At 48.7% G+C, this 27,205-nt stretch overlaps 1 protein-coding gene across 1 annotated transcript in view; it reads right to left on the bottom strand.

Annotated features, from left to right (window-relative positions):
• Window positions 1–16,242: 16,242 nt before the first annotated feature.
• The window catches only part of Keap1 (kelch like ECH associated protein 1), a 48,816-nt gene continuing 37,853 nt past the window's right edge, over window positions 16,243–27,205 (bottom strand). Inside the window, exon 9 of the mRNA XM_077697105.1 lies at window positions 16,243–16,424. Coding sequence (XP_077553231.1) covers window positions 16,273–16,424 — 152 coding nt within the window. The 3' untranslated portion in view covers window positions 16,243–16,272. The remainder of the gene's footprint in view (window positions 16,425–27,205) is intronic.

Genomic DNA, 27,205 nt, shown 5'->3' with positions numbered 1-27,205 from the left:
GGCTCCAACCGCCAAAAACAAGGCGGACACTTCCATAACGTGTTAGAGATCCGCGAGACACGTTGCCACGAGCCATCGCCGGCCTGGCAGGTCCACCACGTAGTGTAAGACAGGGCCAAAGCGTGTCAGTACCAGAATGACTCCTTACATTTTCGGGGCACCCACAAGGCGGGTTCAAAGCCTTGCTAGCTTCAATGGCCGTAATTGCAGCGATTTGCCAAAGGACAATACACGATAGCCGCAGCCCGTCTAACTATGCTCCACTGCGACTGCGACCCGTCACTGTTTACGTCAACACAGCGCGCGTACATTTAAGATGACATGAACTCATAAAGGACGGGCTACTTATCCTTCTCTTCAATTGGCGTCTGCTAGCGTACCTTAAGTTAATCACGATAAATTATCCTTTGTCCTTGGCTTAGTTTATCTACATTGATGTCTGCTTTCTCACCTCGCATGGTTGCAGTGCATTTACGACGACTCATACAGATCGTGGTATGTTAAACAAGCCCGTAGCCACCTGAAGCCTTCTTAACAATTGTGGCGTTCAACAAAAGGAAATGGTACATGCAGCGGCAAAGATTATTCAGCCAGTCATTTCACGCCATATCAGATCTGAAGACTGAGTATGTATTCGCACCACGCCTAATGACCATCCGGAACGACGACGTTACTCACGCAAATGCTGTCCGCGCCACACATGGGTCCCCAGACGGTGAAGTTCTTGTGGAAGAGGCCGCACACTTCCCAGCACTGCGAAGCAAAGGAAGCACCCACTGATTACCGCTTGTCGTGAGGCAACGTCCTTATAAGCGGCCTTGGGCACACAGAAAGATCACTCACGCGAGGACACGGTACTGGACAACTCCTACAAGCGGAGGAACCATCGCGTCCACCAATTGCGAACACCCATTACGGTGGCTCAGAGCCCAACGACCATTCGATATTTTTTGTTTGATCCCCTCGGACCAATTATTCAAGTAGAACTCCGCATTGGGAACTTTAGGAGAACGCGTTCTTAGTTGTACCGATGGCGTCTTGTCCATAAAAACTAATGCATTCGCCATATAACCGGTTCTTCTCGTTTGCCATTTGTGTCTTGGAAGGATGGACGATCGATTGAACGCACTTTTATCGAAGATTTAAACGCACTTGTGACGCAGTTTTTATGTGAGAAAGCTTTCCCGCTTTTCTCACCTTTCCTTACAAAGCGATGGTAATTTCTTTTTTTTTTGACAGCACTTGCCTCACTTCGCATCCAGCGTCAAAGACCACCGCAAGTCCCCTGGCAGAAGGTTCTCAGGAGCGGAAGGAACTCACCATGTAGCACTCCTTGTTTCCCTTCAAGCACTCGGTGTCTTCGGAGGGCGGGATTGTCTTCACACCAAGCTGAGTTGTTTGACAGAGAAATCGGAAGAGGAAATGTTACCTTCAGCGCCAAACAGGCCGGGTTTTAATCATGCCTGCGCTTTCTAAATCATGCACGTTTTAGGGCAAGCTTGCGAGATAAACGCGTTTATTAATAGTTAAGCTGTTTACCAAATCGTAATAATTTATGTCCACGGTTAACAATACCAAGAAATTTCTGAGCGCGCGCACGGTGACAGCCCCGACAGTTAACAAAACCAAGAAAACGCCTAGCGCTCGTGTGCACGCGCTTCGAGACGACCGCCAACCGTCGCCGGAGCACGTTTGTCAAGCCCAGCATACCCACTTAGGGAAATTGGCCAAGATTGGCAAAAAACCTCCAGCGTGCACCGTAATCGTGGAAACACTTGCTCAGAACGAGAAATACACGTCATAGGGTACTCCCCTCCAAGCTGATGTAATATGTTATTCACTTCAAAAAAAAATGAAAGAAGCTCAAACCTAGACCACCAATGATGGAGTAAAGGTCTCGATGGCAACGAAGAAGAAGCAAAGCGGCTGCAACCGGGCACTTAAACCTTCGTGATGGTCGTGAAGGTTTCGTAAACCTTCGCCACCGTCAAGTCTTACGCGTTAGTATGAGCTTCCTTCATTTTTATCGAAACAGAAAGGCACATGGACTTGCTGACGATCTATTGGTCCGCAGAGCCATTCTGGACCTTCGTTCAGGCTGGCGTCATAATTAGGTAAGTGTCAAATTTGTTCCTGCAACTCGCCGGTAACTTTTGCCCGAAAAAATATGGCAGCGCCTGCGGTGAGCTCCGGAGGCAATAAGAGGGTATGACCGTCTCAATACCGCGTGTGTATATGTGTTATGCACACGCAGTGACGAACACTTTTAAAAAGGCAGTAAAAATGGTAGAAAAATAAATGCTCACAGAATTTTCTGAATTTTCAGTGTGAAACCACCGCTCTCTGCTACACTGAAATTCTTCGTGAATGTCGAATTTTATTGACTGTCTCCTTTATAAACGGCGCAGCCGACATTAATGCCCTTGTCTTCGAGCAACGTATTAAAAACATTTCCACCTATAGTATTTGGACTTGCCATTGTTTTTTTTTTCAAAGTAAACAATACCAAAATAGGTTATATCTGCACCCATAGACACGAACAGGCTGTGTGCTTCTGCGCGTGTTCACATCGCATGCTTGACGTGGAAGCTCTTTTTAAGTAAGAATGCACTTCTTAAGCGACCCTGAATCACGCGTCCACCGCCGTCCGTCCATCCGCACCACATACCCACTTAGGGCGATTGGCCAAGAAGAGTTCCTAATTTCTTTAGCACATACCCACTTAGGGCGATTGGCCCAGTCCTCCAGCGCGCCACCGCGCCCGCCGCCCCGCCTCGAACCTGCCCCCTGGCCACCGACGCCATCGACGACTGCTGCTTCGCCAGGAGCGGAAGTCGGGGCGAGTACTGCGGCGTCTACCTCGTCGGTCACGTCTACGCGAACCTCGTGTCGCACGCCGTGTCCACCTCGCCGGTCATGGACGAGTCGCCGTACAGTGCCGTCTACACCGACGCGTACTCGGGCGACGGAATCGTGGTCGTCACCCTCTACCTCGCGCCAAACATCTCGCGCGACGACGTCGTCGAATACGTTGACGCGGCGATGGAGAGTGTGGCCAGGCGCGTAAAGCCCTCGGACCCGGTCGTGGTTGTTGGGGGCTTTAACGTGGACGTGCGAAAGGGCGGCGAGTGGTTGATGGAATACATGCTCGCCAACCACTCCATGACGTGCCTACCGCTAGAGGCTCCCACCACCATCAACGGCAGCTACATCGACCTGGCCTTTGCGAGGAACTGTCTGATACGCGCGGTCTTGCAACAACTCTTGACCGTACATTTCAGTGACCACAAGGCGGTCATAATGACCGTCAACTACAACGACAACACCAACAAGTGCTGAATAAAGAATACTGTCGTTTCACTTTACTTGCGTGTCTGTGTGTGATCTCCTCGAACATACACTTTAATTCACCAAGATTTCCAGAGAACGACTAACGGGGTGTGTGAATCCCCACTTGATCACGCGGGGGTGTTAAATGCAACTAACGGGCGAATGCCAACACAGTTCAACATAACTCCCCCTCATAGCATCACCCGTGCATTCGCACTTCCCCATGCTCCCCTTCGGAGAAATGCGGGTGAATTTTTTAGATTGCTTCAGGTTTGCATATATAAACCCCTGATATAAAACTCTTCAGCAAACCTTGTATATAAAGGGCTTGCTTAAATAAATCTCTCGTTCATGTAATCTTTTATCTTTTGAATGGTTTGCTGAAGCGATAGACAGACAGACAGACAGACAGACAGACAGACAGAAAGACCAAAACTTCAGGGTTTAAGTAGCCAAATATAGACTGTTGTCTGTATTTAAAAATTGTTTTAAGGGAACCCCTGCCAGGAACACCAGCAGTTGCAAATGGAACGGTTTAAAAGTTCGGCCCGACGCGGTCCTTACAAACACAATAATAACAAAGATACTAGAAAGCGATTACTGAAAACAAAAATTCAGCCTTTACAATAAAGCAGGTTATGACAAGCTCACAAAAAATAAATTAAATTGCGCTAAAATTTTGTATTCATTTCAAAATCGGCAATGCGCGTTTTTCTGGGTAACTGAGGGCACATTGCTAGCTCTACACCTAGAACACAAATTTTGGACGTGTCTATTACATAATTTTTGGTGGGTCAATACATTGTGCTTAAGTCAGCACACACTGAGGAGTAACTAAATCCCGTTTCCGCACATGAGTGACATGTGTTGCGTACAGTATATTCTCTGCGCCGACTTCAGTGGGCGCAGTGAATAGGGGTTAGAGGCTATAAATGCAAAGTAGGCCCGGGGTGACAGCTTTGCACCTAACGAGCGAGTGACGGATTAAAATAGTTAACGGTGTGCTAACTTATCAATTCAGCCGCCATTGATTCATTTCTGCTTCGCGTCTTTTAGCCTCGTGCAAAACCACGCACATTTTTTATGCCGTATATTTTACATACAAACAGACATAGCTCGAAAGCTAGAAGCTGCCGTAAGCATCAGTTAGCGTCAAAGTGCACAAAAATATCCTCCTTCTGTCTTTAACGCCCCGCCCTCACTTGTTTGTTTACTCTTTTTGCGAAGTAGAAAACTGCAGTGAACCTCAGGCGTGGTCAAGAACGGGGTTAGTAACGCTAGTTTGAAACTCCACGTGGCGCCACTTCATCCGGAACATTCCACTTATGAGCAGTTTGACATTCCTCCATTGTTGCAGCCGAGCGAACGAAATGCACTGACAAAATCCACGGTTGCCTGAAAGGTTTATTTATAGCTTTGAATAAGAAAAAACTTCAAACTACGAGTGGATAAGCCAGCATCACCATAATTATAATCGTCATCTGAAGTTGGCCGCAGCTGGACCTGCCGCCGTTGGCCGCAGCCGAGTCGGAGATGTTAACGCCAAATGCGTGATTGACATAAAAAACATAACCGACATTCACAATAAAAATGGACCTATTACCAGTGCTACAAAGCACACGATAAAAAACAGCTCTGTCATCCATGCACTTAAATAAAATACACAAAAGTAAAAATAACAGTGAGCGCAACAAATAAGTACTACACATTGAATGCCAGGAATAAGAAAAAGAAAATGAAGCGAAGCTAGAGAGTTTTGCTTGAGGCACGACACGCTCACGCAGAGAGTATTGGGTGGGTCACTCACCTGGGAGAGGCAGGTGGCTCGACACTTAGCCATGTGCAGTTCTCCTTCGACCAGCTGACCCGCGCCCACCTCGGTCACCCGCAGAGCCCTCACCACGAGGCACGGCACGCAGAGCAGCACCAAGAGCGCACCCAACCCGGCCGCACGAGTGAAGAGCATGGCGAAGCAAAGACACAGCGACGGCGACGGCTTCTTCTCGAAGTGACGAGCGACAGGAGCCGCCGCCATTCTTAAAGCAGCTTCATTTCCCGTTTTTTTCTACCAAGGCGGCCTGTTTCCGGTCGCCTTCTGACGCAGGGGTAGTACGTGTGCCCTTCGTTTCCTCATCACTCGGTGCGCTCTAGGCGAGGGAGGCCGCGTCGCCGGAGGGAAACGAGGCCGGCCGTTCCCCAATTCACCGTCGTTTCCCGCCCTAATCTTTCCAGAGCAACGCTCCAGTCATGGGTGGAAACAACTGAGCGTTTAATTTGCGTTTCATGTTAGTGTAGTTTCCTTTTCTTCTTAAATTCCATGCAGCTGTACTGCGGATCCTCATTACGTCCAGCGGTTGCCGCGTGTTCGAAACGGAAGCAGAAATAATCAACGGCAGAAGCTGAGCAAGCAGGATTTCGAAATCGTGTACTTTTATTCTACTATTTCTTTTCCCTGTTTTTTGTCAACCTGTTACTTCAACTTCCACCGGTTCCTGTTGCGTACACCGACGCAAGCAACACACAGCCACTCCAGCAGCCCTACCTCTCTAGCGCTTCTGAGCAAGACGTTTGATTGTCCAGAAGCGCCCTGCCCGGCTCGGCGCCGTTCAGGTGGACGTTCGCCCCTTCGCCTCGTCTGGCGATCACGGCCACCTACTCTCTCCTCTCACGCGAGCCTTTCGCGAATTAAACACTTTCTTTTCGGCTTCTTGTAGAGCAGCTGCAGCAATCAAATCGGTTCAGATCATGATTACAGAAGATTTGCATAGAGCGTTAGCTAAGGCGTATTGGGTGATCTGTTAAGAAATAGAGGGGCTGTTCTTACTCGCTGCAGGTGTGCTATCTCCGACGTGGATGGGGGGCCATCGCTTCGGAGTCGCGCACGACCATCGGTGAAACAAGAGCATTTCCAAAGTAAATGGAACAAGTTAAACGTGCAACGGGTGTGGCAGTAGTGGCAACGTTGCGGGCCGGAACTAGCGGGTGCTGTTCATTTATGCACGTTATGAAAGGTCAGCGCCGAGTTGGCATATATTTTGTTAGCCATTATTTCGCCTGGGCGTGTGAAAGCTTTTAGCGGACTAAGAATACCGACCGGTGTGGCATCCCTCAGGCGCTGGCGACTTCAAAGTCTTCAACTTTGGTAGTTTAATCTGCCAGTCTGGCTGAACGGGGAGGGAAGGTGGGGTGCTGGTAGCCGTGGGGGGTGCGTGGAGCCTCTCCCTGGCGGCGGCGTGTGCCGAGCGGTTACCTTGCGCTCCGATGGTACGCCCAGGTGTCCAAACAACGCGGGGAGTGAAATGGGAAGCGGCCAGCCTCGTTTCCCACCGGCGATGCGGACTCCCTCACCTGAAGCGCCGCGAGAAGCCATGTGAAACCTGCCAGTGCTGAGTGAACTTGAACATGAACAACGACCCTATTATTCTAACTTGTGAATGTCTGTGCTGTTTTACCTTCCCCTGCACCATTTATTTCCCCCCACTCCACCCACGGCTCTCGTGCTACTACTCTTCGCGGCACCAGTGTCGGGTACTCCTTGCTGCCCGGACTCCCCGGCCTAAACATAACAGTTCCCTTGCACGTTAACAAAATGTCTCAGTGGCCGAGGCGTGGTGCACCTCAGGCCGAGGACGCGAGCTCGAACCTAGCCACGGCGACTGCCTTTCTGGTGTAAGCGAAGAACCCTGAGTCCCGATTTTGGTGCACATTATAGGTACCCAGAATGACTCCGCGACTCCGCACTGACCGCAGAACTACACTACGACGCGTCGTATAGCACTAGTCGCTGATGCAGTACGAAGCGAAAGCGCTGTACTGCAATCCCACATAGATGAACTAGAAGACCGCTCACGATGCGATAACCTGATATTTTACGGTATCAGCAATGATGCGTCTGCAACGTGGCAGCAATCAGAATTACTAGTCCGCGACCTTCTTTCGAAGTACCTTAAGTTACAAATCTCTGAAAGCACAATCGCTAGAGCTCATTGGACCTTTGCTCCAAACAAAAACCGCCCCATCATCGTCAAATTTTTATGCTTTAAGACGAAAGACAAAATATTGTCGCAGAAAGCTATGTTAAAAGGAACCCGTGTGTCGCTCAGTGAAGACTTTTGTAGATCCACATGGCTTACAAAGAAAAAATTGATTCAATTTGGAAAAGCGAGCGGTCAAGCCTTCTCATTGCGTTTCAACAAACTTGTTCTGTCCAACGATAAAAAAACTTTTGTTAACTGCTCCGCTACCGACACTATCTGCGAAATTGATTCACCCCGTGACACGCATGCGCAAGCTAGCGACTCCTCCGCTGGCTCGGACAGTCATGGTGCATTGTAGCAACCCATCACCGGGCAGTCGCAAAGCGTGTCGATACTTTTCACTAACATAAGAAGTGTAATCGGCACACGAACTGAACTCTTCTCTGTTGTTGATTCCTCTAACGTGGCTAAGGCGTTGCGCTGCTGAGCACGAGGTCGCGAGTTCGATTCCCGGCCGCGGCGGCCGCTTTTCTGATGGAGGCGAAAAGCAAAAACGCCTGTCTGCACGAGATTTCGCCGCACGTTAAAGATCCCCAGGTGGTCAAAATTAATCCGGAGCCCTCCACTACGGCGCGCCTCATCGCCTGCGTTGCGTCGGCGCGTTAAACCCTACAATCAATCAATCATTCCTGTAACGCCGATATCGTAGTTCCAACGGAAACTTGGCTTTCGGCAAAAATAAAAAACAATGAAATACTGGAATGCCAAAAAATGTACAGATTTTATCGTTTTGACCGTGATATGTTTTGTCTGGTAAGGTGTACTGATTGCTGTCAGTGACACCCTATTTTTTTCTACCGTCGTTATCTGTACAGCATTAGAACTTGTCTGTGTGGGCATGATTATTTCTAATCGGGACTTTATTTCTTGCGCTTGTTATAGACCACCTACAACCTCACCTTCCTTTTGCAGTGATGTACGCGAGGCCCTTAACCAATTGTTCGATATCACAACGCTCCGTTGTTTTTATTGGGCGACTTCAATTTTCCAGATATTGTGTGGAAACTCGGTCACGCTTAAACATACCTCCTCTGATTGTTCAAATTTTATTAGCCTATGCCACGCCTTTAATCTCGCACAGATCGTCCACAAACCCACTCGTATTTCTGCCAGTTGTTCCAGCACTTTAGATTTAATTCTCACTGCTACTCCCGACTTCATCTCGCCTCCTACTTACCTTAGTAAAATCAGCGACCATTTAGTACTTCACTTAACGCTTAAGGCTCAGGTACCATCAAAGAAAACAGTTAAAATACCTCAGGATTACTCTAAAACTAACATTGAATTATTCACGACCGAATTCGAACAATTCACGGAGGAATTTTTGGAAAACTTTGAAGAACGCTCGGTCAATGAGAATTGGTCCATTTACAGAAATAAAGTATTATCATTTATCGATAAACACGTACCAAAGGAACAAATTCGCTCAAACCGACGTTATCCATGGTTTTCCAACCATTTAGGCCGTTTACGCAATAAAAAGAAACGTTTGTTTCGTAAATCAAAATGTGTGAATAATGCAGCCCGTTGTTTGGATTATCAACGAACTAACGCAGAATACACCAATGCAGGGCACAATGCAAACCAAAATTATTTAACAACACGCTACCTATGTTTTTGAAACTAACCCATGAAAATTTTGGAACATAGTAGGTGGTACAAAAACAGGTTTGATCCAGCTGACTTCCACTGATGATGTCCCGGTTCCAGTGGATGAATGCTGCACTGTCCTTAATAACGCGTTTTTTGCAGCTTTCAACGTTGATGCTCCCGCTTGTCTTCATGTGCGCAGCGAAACCTTTGAACATATGGATTCAATAGCTATCGACTGGCCTAGTGTTCGCAAACTGATTACGGATCTAAAAATTTCTTCTTCTTCTGACCCCGACTCGATTGATTAGAAAATTCTCAAATGTACAGAACTGTGCTCGGCCATCATTCTGTCTAAAAATTTTGCGCAATCTTTACAGCAATGTGCCCTTCCTGCTTATTGGATAAAAGGGAAGGTGGTTCCGGTTCACAAGTCTGGTGATTCACGTTTTCCTGGCAACTGCCGTCCTATATCTTTAACGAGTATTCCCCGTAAAATGTTTGAGCATATTTTGTGTTCCCATCTGATTAGGTACTTAGAGTCGAATTCTTTCTTCAGTAATTGCCAACATGGCTTCAGAAAATGTCTATCGTATGAAACGCAGTCTTTCTTTCACTAACGATCTGTTCATTAATGTATACAAGGGTTGTGATACTGTGTTTTCTTCGGCTTCGTCAAGGAGTTTGATTCTGTTTCGCATGATTTATTTATTCTTAAATTCAGCAAGCTAAACATAGATGATAATGAAATTTTTTGGATCAAAAGTTTCCTTTTTAACCGCACGCAATACCTCATTGCTGGTGGTTTTTCATCCGCATCATCTCCTGTCTCTTCCGGTGTGCCGCAAGGGTCAGTCCTGGGGCCACTTCTCTTTCTCGTTTATGTTAACGACCTTCTCAGCTGCGCCACTCACTCATGCATTAAAGTTTTTGAAGGTGATTGTGTCTTGTACACCAAAATACACTTCCCTAATGATTTTCATGAACTCCAAGATGATTTTATCTAATTGGTTTCTAATTGGTGCGTTTCTAATTGGTGCAAAAAATGGCGTATGAAACTAAATGTCACTAAATGCAAAACCAGGTGAATATCTAGGCTACATAACAACCCGCATGCGTATCATTTGAATAATATTTCCCTCTCTTCTGTTGACTCTTACGGATATCTCGGGCTCCATATCACGAAAGATCTCACTTGGAATATTCATGTAGAATACATAACAATGCCAACCGCATGCTTGGATATTTGCGCCGGAACTTCTACTTCGTGCCGTCAGATATTAAATTAACACTTTATAAGTCACTCGCTCGTCCTCAACTAGAGTAAGCCTGCGCTATCTGGGATCCCGGAAAATTCACACTCACCCAATTCATTGAAGCCATCCAGAATCGTGCGAGTCATTTCACTTTATCGAACTATAGCCGTAATGCCAGAGTCACCTCAATGAAATCTGTTTTTGGCCTGCCTGACTTGTCGGCATGTCGCAAATATCATCGTGTTTGCCTTTTCCAAAAATATTTTTCCATATATGTGGGAATGTAGAGGCGCCACCGAACTACCTGAAGTCATCGCACCTACACAGGAGCAGTGGGAGGTCCTGCTGAATAGCGATGTCCTGGAAAACCAGCGTGGCCTGGTGATCAGGACCATTCGAGCCTCAGCTGGCCATGGCATCCCTGTCTAGGGACGCCACCCACCATGGATGACCGACAACTATCCCGCGCTCCTTTCTTCCCGTTCAATGGGAGCAATAAACGTTTTTTTTTCCTCCAAATCATTCACCTGAGAGAACAGCTGATGCTTCCGCCTACATATATTTCATCCCGCATAGACACAAAGTCGGTGGTCCTTCTTGTCGGACTAATCTTTATAATGATTCTTTAATTCCAAGAACCAGCGGTTAATGGAACCACCTTACCGCCTCCACTGCTGCCATCTCAGAACATTTCCAATTCAGGACTGCCGTACAAAACCTCATTTGTTACAGTGTGTAGTAATACTGTGTACTCTCCACTATGTACTATGTACTACCATTGTTGGATGACATAGTTCTGTACCCCCCCCCCCCCCAATACTTTCTGTAGATCCTCTTGGCCATGAAAGTATTGTAAATAAATAAATAAATAAATAAAAGTGCCGCGTCGGCGAGTAATTCTCCGCTCGAAAAAAAATTTCCTATTCAACGCCGAAGTGCTCAGGAATCCATTGCCCATTTACTTATGTCGACCGATGTAAGTCACCAGCTGGATTTATGAAATTTCAAGAGCAGCAATGATGATGATCGGATTTTTTGGCGCAAGACTAGCTAGGGCAAAGAGCGCCAAACAGAAGTGGTTAACAAAAAACTAGGGACTAAGACCTGTATGCGAGACACATAGTAAAATCAATAAAGGCAATGGTTACGGCTGGTGTATAGGGCCCGTTTTTGAATATGCATGACGAGAAAGGAGGTTGAAAAAGTTTAGTTATAAATACTCAGAACATTCTGCGGAAATTCAGAGAATTTTCTACTAATGCGTAGCACTCCTATGCTGCTTGTGTTGAGTGTGCGTTATTTAAAGCCAATTTTTTTGGTTTTTGTAGATCCTGTTCGACCACTTATCTTTATTTAAGCTATTATAACGATCACAGGTGGAACTTTCGCGAAATCTGCATTAGTTTGGAAATTCAGGCCGTTCCACGGTTTGCGATTTTTCATAATATTTATATTTTTCTTATTTCTATAATGTACCGAAATTTCGTTCGACCAATTATCTCCATTTACGCTATTAAAACGATTACACTTGGAACTTTCTCGAAATCGGCATTAGTGTAAAAATGCAGGGCGTTACAGGGTTCTCGATTTTCCGTAATTTTTTATATATTTCATTTTTTTAGTTTGCGAAATTTCGTTCTAATAATCATCTCTTATAACGCTATTATAGCGATTACGGGGGAACTTTTGTGAAATCGGCATTATTTTGGAGATGCCATGTTCTATACCGGTGGCCATTTTCTGTAATTTTTTTTCTCGATTTTTTTTGTTTGTTTGTTTTCGTGATTTCGTTCGACCAATCATTTCAATTTACGCTATTATAACGACTACCATTGCAACTTTTGCTGAATCTGCATTATTGCGGAAATGCAGGGTGTTACGCGGTTCGCCACGTTCCGTAATTTTTTCATATGTTTCTTATTTCTGTAGTTTTTAAAAATTTCGTGTGACCAGTTATTTGCATTTAAGCTATTATAATGACTACATGTGGAACCTCTGCGATATCTGCATTCTTGTGGAAATGAACGGCGTTACACGGTCCTGGTTATGCGTGTATACTCTGCAACGAATGCTACGCATTGAAACACGTTTTATGGAAATGATGGCGTCGTCACCAAAAACGAACAATGGGTGGAGTGGAATGTGTTGTCTGTACGGTTGGAGAAACTCTGTCGCGTTGTGTTAAGTGCCTTGCATTGAGTGAGTATGTGAATTACGGACAGGGCCTCTCCGTACCTGCTGCACAGGGGTCTTGAAGATCCCGTGAGCAGATACGTGTGTGTTGCTTGTGTGCCCTATCTGTAGCCTAGCCGCATGACTTGTTTGTTTGTTCTCTCCGGCCTGCTTGCCATTGTTACGAAGTAGTCCGATGTGTGGCTTCATGTCAGTAAACGGTACTGCTCACGAACTGTCTTCAAGTGAAGCACCGGCAGCCATTTAATCTAGCCAAGATGACTTCTGTGTATCCGTTCTTGTGTCGGGGGTGCATGGTCCCAAGAGTAGTGTACTTACGTGTAACTTGTTTGTTTGTTCACTCCAGCCTGCTTGCCATGTTTTACAAAATGTCAGTGTACGGTATTGTTATATGGACTGTCTAAGGGCAGCAGCGGCAGCCATTTAATCAGCGACGTCCTTACCAACGATCCCAGAGTGGCCTGGAACCAAGCATACAGTTACTTCGAGGTTTGAGGCATGCATATGCAGATAGAATAGCCTTGAAAATAAGAATAGTTGCATAGTTTATAGATCATTTTTTATATGACAGTGCACGTACAACGCTACGGGAGTCCGTGTATGCAAGTAACTTTGTTATTTCATGTTGGACAATGTGATGCAAAGCCATTTGGTCACCGTATGCTGCTGCAGTAAAAATAATGTTATGGACGTTCATCGTTTTACAGACACGGAAGTTCTGTCCGTGCAAAGCACAACTCACAGAGGTAGCAATCTTTTACGCGTCGATCGCTATAAAATTCTGCACACCGGTACTAATCCTGCAGAAAAACGAAATGCTGCAGAATTGAAATTCTTGGTGACCTCGTCTAATCTGCCATGTACGTTGTCATCCTTTCGCACGCCTCGTGCAAAAAGTTCTAGATGATTTTTGTGGCAAATTTGAACCTCGTATCACGAATAGCTTTACAGCTATAAACGTTTGCTTTTTCTTCGGCACCGGGGCGGCCGTGCGGTGAGTCACCTGCAATCAAAACAAACCTAGCTAATTTCCGCAAGAAAGTGAGCATTTGAAGGCCATATTCGCGTTATCGCGTTGCTGTTCCGATAGTTTGACAAGTTAAATCAGCTCGCTGGGCGCATTTTTGGTGAAGTTACAGCCAAAAGCCGAAATGTAAACAGTCACTGTACGCTCGAGAACCTTCAATTCATGGCAGACACGCTTAGACAGCTCATCTGAGCTTAACTTAGCTTAGCTCAGCTTTGGAAGACAGCGCAGCTTCAAACTAGCTAGCATAGCGTCAGCTCAAAAGCTCGGCTTCCCTTGACCAGCCTCCCTCTAACCAGTCCGTTGTTCCCTACGCTGCTTGTTGAAAATAGAGATAACTTTCGTAAGAGCATTGGTCAGAAGATCGTGTGATCGTCAGAAGATCAGAAGATCGTCAGAAGCTTATTTGCGAGGTTCAGCGCTTAGAGCTCCTCGATAAGTGTTCAAAATGCGTGGGCTTCCCTCAGTATTTCTGAGATGCTCTAATGAAGACTCAGCAGTTTAATGCTACGTACGAAGCAGTGGGCCCCTACACGCGCTTCGCACAGCAGGATAAAGCGGCTGTCTTCTATTTCTTTTGTTTTCGATTCCTTCTATCAGATGAATCTTATTTTTATTCTATGCCCAACGCATTAATATTCTGCACCATCACAAACGTCTTATTAGTAGGTTTGGGGATGTTTGGGAGGCTCACAAAGATCTTGTGGATATTTTTTTCAGGCTGCATTGGCATACATCCCCTTCATAATTTCGTTATGGCTGCATGCAAGAAGGTTCGTATCCACAGCGTGCGTTGTTTATTCACATGCAAACACAATGAGTAGGTTTGTGCGACGCCACCACTATCGCGCCCCAGACAACGCTGTCCTGCAGAGTACTCAAAGGCGCATTCGTGCTCTGAATTTCTATCGTAACCATCGTTATCATAAAGAACTGACTCTCAATCAGGATATGATTACAATGTTGAAGGCTTGATATACTCGCTATAACGAACGCAATAAATAGTACACGTGCATATATTACAAGAACCGAAACCGATGAATATTTTCGAGACGCTCTTTATTGTTTTCCAACCCTTCCAGGCGCAAAGAACAAATTCTGGTCTACTCGGAATGGCGTTCTATGAATTGAAGAAAATACTCTTACTCTGTGGTCCTGGATTGAGGACCCGGCCCACTAATCAGCTCGATTTTATGGTTAAATAAAGTTGTCTCCTCCTCTTGCTTCTCATCCTCTTGAGTGCAGTTTTCCTACAAAGCATATCTGAATATTGCGAAGATATGGCTGCGGGAAAGGCACCGAAATATCCCTCCAGGTGTGAACAAGCATAGTGTAACTGTACCTTTACCGTAGACGTGACTTATACCACCACGAGCCTGCACACGCAGTGGGTTATTTGGAACTCAACCTACAGTTTCTGTAGCCCATAGTGCATATCAGTGTACTTTCAAGCAATGAAAACATAGAGATATGATACAATACTTTCGAGAGTTCGGCAAGCTTTGAAAAACTGTTTTAGCCTGTATATGATTACGGAGTATCGTAATGCCTTCTGCCAAAGCCGATAACCGCGAAGGCATGGAATTTGTTTCGGTCTTGTATATTCGCTGTTGTCTGTTAATAGCAGCAGGCTGGTTTCTTTGTTCGAAACATTGCTCGATACAGAAACTTATGCCTAGCTGCGACTCTTTGCGCTCCGCACAGGACCGGCTTTGGGACGACGCCGGCAATGGGACGACGCCGGCAATGTTTCTTCCGTAGAGGTACCAAAGACTAATACTTTAACTCATGCCTTGAGTCAGTGTATGCGATTTTAAGTCTAATATTATGATAAAAAGTGACGCTCACGCACAATCTGGTGCGGACAAGCCTCAGACGTCAACCGAGCGCAAAGAAGCAGCAGGGAGAGCGAGCCCGAGCGAAGCAGACGACAAATGCGAGAGTCCCTAAGCCGACGTCACCGAGGAGCGCTTCGCAGCGCCGCCCGTGGTCGCGCTCACCGCCAATAGTTCGGCCGTAAAAGCTTCCACTGGTGTTTGGCGACAATGACGCTCGGCGGCGCGCACTTCGAATTATCCGTAGAGGCGGCAGTTTCTGTTCGAATTAACGAGTCGTTTTACACATTGTCGCCTATGCGCTGCGTACCGGACTGCGGCGACGGTTTCGAACTATCTAAAATTTCAAATGAACGAGGTTTGAATTTACGAGCTTTCAATGCAAAATACTTCGCGCAACCGGGGTAATTATTGCACCAACATTTTTTTTTTAAATCTCAGAAAATAGGTCTGGTCATATCGGCGGTATAGGGAACCTTCGGTGTCTGAGAGAACTCGTATATTATGGCATAACCAGGGTCCGCGAGAGATTAGTGCAGTCCGGGGATAACTACGGCTCCTGAAAAGAACCTCAACACCATGAACATGACGGAAACCGAAGGCTTACGGATACATTCAATTGTTCCAAAAAGAGCGGTACTTCTACTACCCCTTCGTCAGAGAGAGAAAAACTTTACTCTCGCCATTCGCCGTGAGCCGCGCGGTCACTTCCCTTCCCATTTCCCATGCACGGCCTCCAGACCTAACCTTCTCTGCAATAAACACGAATAAAATCTCACAGCTCCAGTTGGAGCTCAACTTATGGTACAAAAATGAAGACCACAACGCTTGACATTCGTGTAATTGAGTTATTGCCGAATTATTAACCATAATTTGGGTAAATTGGCACAGCGTGCTGCGATCGTTGGCGCCGCGCAACAATGTAAGCATAATTGCATTAGTCCTGCGCGGAGAGGAATCACGGAGCTCCAATATTCCAGGATGAAATTGCGGCCACTTGCAGTTTATAGCACCGAGTGCATGAGCAAGGGGGCGCGCCAAACGGCTGCCGCGTGGCCGCTTCGTCCGTCCTGCATGGGCGTTCCGTCGGACCACTGCTCCGACTCGAGGTCGAAGATTTCGACGGATGACAAGAAGTCGTCGCCGTCGTAGCCACCTGGAGCGAAAGAAAAGCGTTTAAATGGGCCATGAAGACAAAATTCAAGTTTGGTTCATTAGAAACCCCGCCTTGTATCGATAACACCGATAGAAATTTTATTGCAAACTTTTCAGCAAATAATTTAGATAATAAAAGAAACGGATGAAGCATTTCTGACCCCAGAGCCGCTTTTCGGCGACTTCCCTACCACGTCAGGTAAAAGTGTTTCTGCGATTGACGGCTGTCTACCGAGAGAGAGAGAGAGAGAGAGAGAGAGAGAGAGAGAATCCACTTTATTTGGAAGTCTGGTTGTTTTACGGTGGGGGAGTGACCCGCCACTCCCCTACCCTAAAACTAGAGTTCCAGCCGCCGTCACTTCCCCACCCTGGGGTCCCACTATGGGATCCGAGCACCCCAGAGCCTGTTCCCAGATGGTGGGGAAGGGTAGAGGGGGGAAAGGGTCGCGCGTACATCCGCAGAGCGAGTGATAGAGGGTTTCCGGCGCGTCACACAAGGGACAGTTGGGAGAGGAAAAGAGGTTGCACTAATTGAGTGCGGTGAGGAAACGAGTGCGTCTGAAGAAGGCACCACATGTGGGCAGCCTCGGCTGTGAGGGAGGGGTTGGGAGGGGGAAGTGGTCTGCGAAGGAGGCGGTAATGGTATGTGAGCAGTACCGAATGGGACATCTCGGGAACGCCGTGTTTAGGTGCAAAAGAAGCGCCTGCCCGGGGTGTAAAAGCTCGGGCTTGGTGGTGGGCAGCCTCATTACCACCTATGCCCGTGTGGGACGGGGTCCACAGCAGCGTCACGGGTTCGGAAGGGGGCCGAGTGCGAAGTATTTGGAGGCCCAGTGATGAAATGGTGCCCTTGAGGTAATTTCGGATGGCGGGTTGCGAATCTGATAATATAACGAGAGGGGTGGGTGTTTGGCTAAGAGCGAGGGCAATTGCCGCCTCCTCCGCGGTGACTGAAGTCGAGGTGAGCACCGTGGCTGAAGCTTTCGGGTCGGCGCCAGGTGCTCCTATGACCGCAATGGCAAAGCGGCTTGCTCGGATACTCAGCCGCGTCTACATATAGGACGTTCAGGGAAGGGCGTTAGTGTCTGAGATGAACCCGGGCACGGGCTAAACGGCGACCAATGTAGAAGGTGGGATTCATATTGCCAGAAAGGGGTTTGATGTGGATGCTGGAGAGGATTGAGAGAGGGATGGTAGCCAAATGATTGAGTAGAATGGGTGGGTTGAGATGCGCTCGTTCAAGAATGCAGCGGCCGGTGGGCGTTTGGGATAGGCGGGTGATTTGGGCGATGCGGTGCGCTTCGAGTAGCTCCGTCACCGTGTTGTGCAAACCTAGGGCTAGAAGTCGTTCGGTAGGGGCGTGTGTAGGCAAGAGAAGCGCTGCACAATAGGCACGTCTTAAAAGAGCGTCCAAGGACTGCTGCTGAGTGAGGGTGAGGGTGGCGTACCGTAGCAGAAGCGAGAGATGAGGATGCTCAGGAGGCGAAGGCGCTCAGATTCAACGAGGCCATTTGTACGGGTCGTGATGAGCTTAATGAGGCCAATGATCTGCGTGGTGTAAGTGCGAAGCTGGGCGAGGGTGTGTGTGCTGCTGCGAGTTGAGTGTGTGATAAATCCAAGGATGCGGACTTGTGAGACATGAGGAATAATGGTACCATCGAGCGAGACCTGGCTGGATTCAGCTGCACCGTGTAGGGAGGTGGACCTGGATCACCGGGGAAGCAATATGAGTAATTATGATTTGGAGACAGAGCAGGAGAGACCTTGATCTTGGGCATGCTGGTGTATGATAGCGGCTCCTTGATTGAGGGTCTCTTCAATCATGGCACCACTACCGCTGGGTACCTATATTGTGATGTCGTCAGCATAGATCACAGATCGGAGGTTGGGGGCGTGTTCAAGAGCGCGAGCGAGAGGCGCCATAGCCAGGTTAAAGACAAGCGGAGAATGGACGGCGCCCTGGGGCGCGCCGCGACAGGGCATATATCTGAGACATATAATCTGGGGAGGGCGTCACCCCTCCCCAGATTACGTCACTGTATTTTCAAGTTTCGCTACATCCCTTTTGTTCTTTCGGTTAGAACCGTATTTTGCGATTGGAATGGTGGTGAGTGAGCTGCCAAATGATATTTCTTTAAATTGAAGAATATTTTTATGTTGTCTTCGAAGCCATTTTAAGAAAGAAATAGCGACACAAGCAGCAGTTAAAATTCAGTGCGAGCCTTCGGCGTTGAATCTGCAGTGCCAAGGCACGCAGTATATGCAGCATATATCCCCAGTGCACCGCGCTAAAATGCGAGTGTCCGTTTTCTGTTTGCCCCACTCTGTGACACGTAACACCTCTTGTAAGAACACCGGAAACTCGGGTACTTGGCTCACATTATTGGCTTTCAAAAATGCATCAAGAACAGTACAATGAACAGCGCTTTCAATATCATGAACAGATAACATGAGGTTTTCTAAACTACAACGACGACTCGCATGTCCATCGTTACACTTATTACTTCGATCACAGGCGCGTCACAGTGCATGCTGAACTCACAAAATACATGAAAGACGCCCATGTCGGGATTCTGAGAGTTTCAACTTTATGTATATTTATTATTCAACACTTGGGTTCGCTTATATATTTTCCAATCGATTTGCTACGAAAATTGGATGATTTGCCGTTTTATCGAGCACTTAGCTCTCTTTTAGTTCGTTCTAACCGAAGAGCAGTACGTGGAAATTGGAGAAGCGGCGAGACCTGTAGGGTACCTCGCTTCCTACGCATACCGCGTCAAATTCTGGTGTAAAATCAGGGTGGTATTTTAAAGTTTAAAAATGAGGGAATTCGCAAGTGTTGTTACTTTTAGAAGTTCCAGTTAGTGTCATCAACAAGTAATCATTCCGCGACCACATCAACAGCTTAAGGACATAAGAACTGACAGGGATAATGCGCACGGAAACTCCCAAACTCGCGAGCGAAGAAGTGCTTCAAGCAAGCATCGCTCTTGCAAGCGTTTAGAGGCCTCAACATTGTCATTCTCAGAGCCGATTCAGCAATTTCCGCGTGGCATCAAGGTTGCACAGGTCGCTCCTAGCGTTTCAAGCTGATGGTTCGCCAATACTCTCCGGCAATTTTTTTCAACCCCACCAGGTGCAAAATCTCAGAAGCAAGTTTCCAGAGGTCCTCAACGAAGCAATCAATTTTAGATGCGACTGCATCTCATTCTCTCTCCTTGTCTCTGCATCCGGCGTCGTCGGCGTTGTCGTCGGCGTCCGCCCCTCCCCCATTCTCCTCGCCGCGCGAGCTGCGCTCTCCGCCGCTCACCCCTTCTCCTCTCCGATAGCGAACACTCTCTCGTGAGGGGCATTGGATTGGATTCGATTGGATTGCTTGGTTTGGCTTGGCTTGGATTGGATTGGATTCGATTTGGATTTGAATTGGATTGGATTAAAGTGGATTGTGTTGGATTGTGTTGCGTCATTGCCGCGGCAGACGCACTGGCGCCGGCGCGTCCCCTCACTGTTATGCGCGCTATAAAACGCGGTGCCTGCGCCGCTCCGCTCCATCGTTCCAGCGCCGTTCCTCCGCTGTTCAACGATGAAACGTGAGCCCCCTATGTGTCGCATCTACACAGGGGTTCCCGCGAGGGGAGGTGGGAGTTTTTTGCGAAATCTACAGGTGAAACTAGGAATCAGTCGAAAGGTTTTTGCCTTCAGCGCACTTTGGCTTTGGAAGAGCGTGGTTTCAGATATTCGTCCATTTGTAACCTTAAATACATTTATTCGTAGATCTCCTCGGAATGATCCGGTTTAAGTGTGACTTGGACGCCAGGCTGCTTACCAGCTGGTTCTTCATCCTTCCAAATTTAGCATCGCTCCGGCTCTGGGCCAGAGATGTAATCGTTTATACAAAAAAAAACTTTTGAAAGAAAAGGTTCTTTTTTCTATTGTTTCAACCACAATAACATCGAAAAAAACAGAGCTTTTCCGGGCAAATTTGTTGTGAGATGGCATTTCTGCAGAGAGAGCAGCGCTTTCAGAAATTAAAGCCTTGACGTGAAAAAGTGCACAGATTTTGATAGCGCAAGCTCACCTAAGACTTTTGGGACCCAGCTTGCAGCCGTTATAATTTTTTAAGTGTTAACGGAATAGTCCTTAATATACATAAGACTCCTAAGAGATTTGAAGGCGAAAGCCAGCAATTATCCAAGATTTCTTCACTGGTGCGTCGTGTTTGCGGTGCCATCATGTTCGGCTGTCATGGCGGACGCGTCCGGGTAATTCTTGTTCCGTCCTGGCACGGTACCGGGGTCGTGCTGTAGTCACCGCACTTGCCTGCTCCTCTAGCGTACTGGCTTCGAGTCCCATTCGAACCCAAATATATTATTGTGTATACTTCATTTGCTTGTTTTATTTTTACAGCGGCCATAGTTTGGTTCTATTCGTGTAGTCACCAGCAACTACGGTTACTTTTTTCGTTTGTTGAGGCAAAGGCTTTCGCATTATGTAGTATGTCGAGTTTTTATAGATCTCTGCGGAATGGTATTTTTTTATTTTTATATGTTTTAAAAAACACGAAAAACCTGCCTTTTTCACGCCCCTCAAAAGTTTATGAAAACTGTAAGATGGGTTTATTTGCGAAGGCAAGGCAGCAGGACGCTCAGCGAAGGCAGTCCGAAGCAAGCGGGGCTGACGGCTGGCTCTCACGCGCTCTTCTCGCGGTCCAGGCTGATGATGATCCCTGTCCGGTTCACTGGTTCTTCATCTTCCTTGAAGCTGTATTACCATGGCCAATCTCCTTGAAAGGGTAGGAGATACTTGTATCTCTTCCGCACTACAATCATCCCCCCGCGGCGAAGGGAGCCACCCTGGCGACTCAGGGGCACGCTACGACAACAGGATCGTAATAACGCTTGAGGCGTTGCACGTGGACTGTCTCGCGGCCTCGGCGACGAAGGTCTGAGGACGGGGTTAGCGGCTCCACGACGTAATTAACAGGTGACGCGCGTTTGACAACGCGGTATGGGCCGTGGTACTTGGATAGCAGCTTGCTGGAGAGACCGGGAGTAGTAGTCGGTATCCAAAGCCATACCAGGGGGCCGGGAGAAAAAGTCGCTTCTGGGCGGTCACCATCACGACGATGTTTTTGGTGCGACTGGTCTTCAGAAGTTAAATCGCGGGCAATCTGGCGGCATTCTTCGGCGTAGCTGCAGAGTCGAGAAATGGTCGTGTGCTCAGAAACATCAGGTCGATAGGGGAGAATGGTGTCGAGAGTGCAGGATGGTTCACGACCGTAAAGAAGGAAAAAAGGGGAGAATCCAGTGGTAGACTGCATCGCGGTGTTATAGGCATACGTCACAAAGGGAAGAATCGTGTCCCAGTTGGAGTGGTCGGAAGAGATGTACTTCGCGAGGATATCGCCAAGAGTGCGGTTAAACCTCTCCGTCATCCCATTCGTCTGCGGGTGGTAGGCAGTAGTGGTGCGGTGAGTCACGTTGCATTTTTCCAGGAGAGCTGCTATCACTTCCGACAAGAAGACACGCCCTCTATCACTTAGAAGTTCACGTGGTGCTCCGTGACGGAGGATGAAACGCTGTAGAAGGAAAGTAGCAACTTCGCTCGCCGTGGCAGCCGGTAGCGCAGCGGTCTCAGCGTAGCGCGTAAGGTGGTCGATAGCAACCACGGCCCAACGGTTTCCGGCAGAAGTAGCTGGCAGCGGCCCGTATAAGTCAATACCGACCCGATCGAAAGGTCGCGCTGGACAGGGTATAGGCTGCAATGGACCGGGGTGTTGATGAGGCGGAGACTTCCGACGCTGGCAGTCTTCGCATGCCCGAATAAACTTCATCACGAAGGTGTACATGCCTCTCCAAAAATAGCGCTGTCGCAGTCGTTCGTACGTCTTCAGCACGCCTGCATGGGCACAATGCACATCCGCATGGCAGCTTTCACAAATGGCAGTCCGCAAGTGACGAGGGATCACGAGCAACCATTTGCGTCCTTCTGGGCGATAATTGCGGCGATAGAGCAGTCCATCACGGATGGCGAAGTGCGCAGCCTGACGTCGCAGCGCTCGGGGAGCGGTACACAGCGTAGGATTAGAAAGGAGGTCGCAGAGTGAGGATATCCAGGGATCCTTCCGCTGTTGCCCCGCCATGTCCTCAAATGGTTGGAATGTCGGGGTAGAGTCAATGGCCATGAGCTCTGCCGTATCCGTGCCCAGAGGTGAACGAGAGAGTGCGTCCGCATCATTGTGTTTTCGACCAGACCGATATATCACGCGGATGTCATATTCCTGGAGGCGGAGAGCCCAGCGGGCAAGGCGACCGGAGGGATCCTTTAGTGATGACAGCCAGCAAAGGGCGTGATGGTCTGTCACGACATCGAAGGCACGGCCGTAAAGGTAGGGGCGGAATTTGGCAATAGCCCACACGATGGCCAAACACTCTTTTTTCGTGACGGAGTAATTGGATTCGGCTTTTGTAAGCGTACGGCTCGCATAGGCAACAACGTACTCGTCAAATCCTGGCTTCCTTTGGGCAAGTACAGCTCCCAACCCAACGCCACTGGCGTCAGTATGGATCTCAGTGGGCGCACGAGGATCGAAGTGGCGCAGTATAGGGGGTGAGGTGAGCAACCGACGTAACGTCAAAAAGGCTGCCTCGCATGCAGGAGACCAGGTGGACAAGTCATGGCTTCCGCCAAGGAGCTTGGTCAGAGGTGCAATAACCGATGCAAAATTTGGAACGAATCGCCGGAAATAAGAACAAAGGCCAATGAAACTGCACAGGGCTTTTAGAGTGGTCGGTTTCGGGAAGTCGGCCACAGCTTGTAGCTTAGCAGGGTCAGGGAGAACACCGTCCTTTGAGACCACATGACCTAGAATTGTCAGTTTTCGGGCCGCGAAATGGCACTTCTTTAAGTTTAGCTGTAGACCAGCATCCGTTAGGCAATGCAAAACTTGCTCTAGACGAGTAAGATGGGTGTCGAAATCGGGGGAAAATATAACGATATCATCCAAGTAACATAAACAAGTTTTCCACTTGAGGCCACGCAAAATGTCGTCCATCATGCGCTCAAAAGTGGCGAGCGCATTACACAACCCGAACGGCATTACGTTAAATTCGTATAATCCGTCGGGGGTCACAAAGGCGGTTTTTTCACGGTCATCGTCTGCCATCGGCACCTGCCAATAACCGGAGCGTAGGTCCAGCGATGAAAAGAACTCAGCTCCTTGCAGATAGTCTAAGGCATCGTCGATCCGGGGCAGAGGGTAAACGTCTTTCCGAGTGATCTTGTTAAGTCGGCGGTAATCCACACAAAATCGGATAGATCCATCCTTCTTCGTAACAAGCACGACTGGAGAAGCCCAAGGGCTATTAGATGGTCGAATTACGCCACGCTGGAGCATCTCATCAACGTGGCTATCGATGACGGAACGTTCTTTGGCCGAAACGCGATACGGTCGCTGGTGCAAAGGACGATGAGAGCCAGTGTCGATTCGATGAGAGACGGTTGATGTGCGACCCAAAGAAGTCTTCTGACAGTCAAAGGTAGATTGAAAACGCTGAAGAGGGGTCAGAAGCTGGTCGCGCTGAACAGGATCGAGACTGTCGTCTACGGCGGTAACGAAGGCAGCAGTGTCAAAAGGTAGAGGTCGGCTCATTGAATTGATCGACAGAGGGGCTAACACATCCGGGAAGTCGACGAGGTGGCTATGAACAGCTTCCACACGCCCAAGGGACTCACCACGAAACACAGTTAATGGGGAAGGAGATGCATTGCAGACAGCCATAGTGCCTGCCCCATTCTCGATAGTAAGGACGGCATAGGGGAGAGAGGTACCTTTGCGGTGGGAAAAAAGATTAGAGGGCGTGAACACGACTGTTGCCTCGGAAATTGTGTCACAGGTCACTGGTATCAGAACAGCAGAAGCTGGCGGAATCATGCAATCGTTGGCGGCGCATAGCTTAGAAGAAAGTGGAATACTGTCCTTTTCGGCGTCAAGCAGAGGAAGTAAAGCAAGCTCGGCACGGGCACAGTCAATAATGGCGCTATGACTTGACAAGAAGTCCCACCCTAAGATGATGCGATGGGAACAAGAGGGCAGGACGAGTAACTCGATGATGTAGAGCTCATTTTGTACTAAAATCCGGGCGGTGCAAACTGCGATGGGCTCGACGTGGTGCGCTGTGGCAGTGCGGAGATGAAAACCGGAAATTGGCGTCCTCATTTTTCTTAATTGGCGGCAAATCTCTTCGTCCATAACTGATACAGCAGCTCCTGTGTCAACCAAGGCGCAAGTGGGAATTCCTTCCAAGTCTACTTCAATCGTGTTCGCAGGGGACAGACAAGGGCTTCGGTATTTCGACGGCACCGCAGTTCTTGCCTCCGGAACTGCGGCGATTAGTTTTCCTCCGGGGCAGTCGGACGACGCCGCATCGGCGAGATGGAACGGCGTCGAGGAGAGACGGACCGACGGGCACCAGAAGAGAGTTCGTCACGAGAAGGCGGAGAATAGGGCGGCTCAGCATGGGCGTCGTTGTAAGGGCGGTAAGGAACATATGCGTTATCAGCGTAGGCTGGCCGTCGGTAAGCGTCTCCTGGCGGCGGAATCCCACGGTGGCAATAACGTGCGACGTGGCCAGGAATTCGACAAGAGAAATATATTGGCCGGTTATCAGGCGTTCGCCAGGGGTTGGTGTGGAGCGGCGACGGGCGAACCTGAGTAAGATGTGGCGGCGGCTGTGGGCGGCGTCGAGGCACATAAGCGTGAGCCGGGGTCCGTGCCGCAACTTCAGCGTAGCAAAGTGGCGCCGCAACAGGCAAGGGCTCGGGAGCAGCTGAAATGGCGTCAGCGACTTGCTCCCGAATTATTTGATGGAGTGGCGACGACTGGGCAGGTTCTTGTGTCGGCGACGACTGCTGCGGTAAACAAGGCAAGAGAGAGATCTGCCGGGCGACCTCCTCACGAATCAGCTCTTTGATGCGCCGCAGCAGGGACGGGTTTCCGTCGACTTCCAGCGCACAGAGTGGGTCGTCACGCTGCGACAGTCGGCGACGAGTCAAGGTGCGCTGCCTGCGCAACTCTTCGTAACTTTGGCACAGGCTGACGACTTCGCTTACGTTTTGGGGATTTTTTGCAAGCAGCATCTGGAACGCGTCCTCGTCGATGCCTTTAAGGATGTGCTTGACGGTGTCTTGCTCAGGCATCGATGGATTCGCGCGTCGGCAGAGATCTACCACATCCTCAATGTAACAGGTAAAGGTCTCACCGGCCTGTTGAGTCCGCTCTCTTAAGCGCTGCTCCGCGAGAAGCTTGCGCACAGCTGGGCGGCCGAACACACGAGTAATGTTCGTCGTAAATGCGGGCCACGTTGACCTATCAGCTGGGTGGTTCAGAAACCATTGTTCAGCCACGCCCCTCAAGGAGAAACCCGCGTTACTGAGCTTCGTGACCTCGTCCCACCGATTGTAAGCGCTTACTCGCTCAAAAGAAGAAAGCCAGTCCTCGACGTCCTGGTCGTCGGCGCCACTGAACTGCGGCGGGTCACGCTGGCGGATCGCGCCGGAGCAGATGACAGCCGGCGGGGAAGGTGGCGCGGTGTGTTGGGCATCACCAGGCATGGTTGACTCAGTGGGAGATGGCAGGGTAGCGGGTTCTCCGCCTCAGCTCACCCCGTGTACCCTCGAGACTGGAGCTCCGCAGTCGTACCCCGCACCTCCACCAAACTGTAAGATGGGTTTATTTGCGAAGGCAAGGCAGCAGGACGCTCAGCGAAGGCAGTCCGAAGCAAGCGGGGCTGACGGCTGGCTCTCACGCGCTCTTCTCGTGGTCCAGGCTGATGATGATCCCTGTCCGGTTCACTGGTTCTTCATCTTCCTTGAAGCTGTATTACCATGGCCAATCTCCTTGAAAGGGTAGGAGATACTTGTATCTCTTCCGCACTACAAAACTTATATCTTTGTTCTGGGCTCGTGGTGTAGGTTTGAACGTTACAGACTACGCTGGAATAGGTGTATAAACTCTGGATATTTAAATTTCTCGAAATTATCTTAATAGGCACCCAATATTACTCGTCGATCCCCAGTTATATATGAGGGCTAATATGTTGGAATATAGAAGGTACGGAGAATTACTTAGAGAAATAGTGAGCCTCCTATATTGTCAGTTATATTGTTATGAGATGGATTTATTTACAGTGAGGGCGGACGGTGTAGGGCGAGCGTAGATGGTAGAGCGGTCCGTGAATGATGGTGCCAAGCCGGAGTGCCACCTCGTTCTCCTCTTCTTCCAATCAGCTTGCTCCGATGGTTGACCGTTGAAAGGTCATAAACGCATCCGCGAATATACGGCCCTGATGGTGTGCGTAACATTTCCCCCGTCGCAGACGAAGCCCCCAGGGCGAGTCAGCTTGCGGAGCGTTCTTCACAACGTTTGAGCCGGGCAACATGGACTACTTGCGTTCTTTTGCTCTGTCCGCCAGTCGAAGTCAATCGCGAGACGACGTATGCGACATCGCTGAGACGTTGTAGCTCAACAAACGGACCCACGTAATGAGGCAGGAACTTCTCACACAAGCCGCGCTTACGCAGTGGTGTCCAAAGCCACACTAAATCACCCGGTGTGTATGTTACATCACGCCGACGACTGTCGTAACGCTGCTTAGAGCGCTTCTGGGAGGCCAGGATTCGCAGGCGGGCAAGCCGACGTTCTTCTTTGGCAAGGCAGAGCGTACTAGCTAAGGAAGGATCGTCATGGTTGAAGAAAAGGAAAATCGTGTCGAGACAGCT

This window comes from Haemaphysalis longicornis, unplaced genomic scaffold, assembly GCF_048455015.1.
Source record: "Haemaphysalis longicornis isolate Haplotype H1 unplaced genomic scaffold, Haemaphysalis longicornis Haplotype H1 scaffold_2, whole genome shotgun sequence".
NCBI lineage: Eukaryota > Metazoa > Arthropoda > Arachnida > Ixodida > Ixodidae > Haemaphysalis > Haemaphysalis longicornis.
The sequence above is the reverse complement of the archived record's forward strand: the minus strand, read 5'-3'. Positions and strand labels throughout refer to the sequence as shown.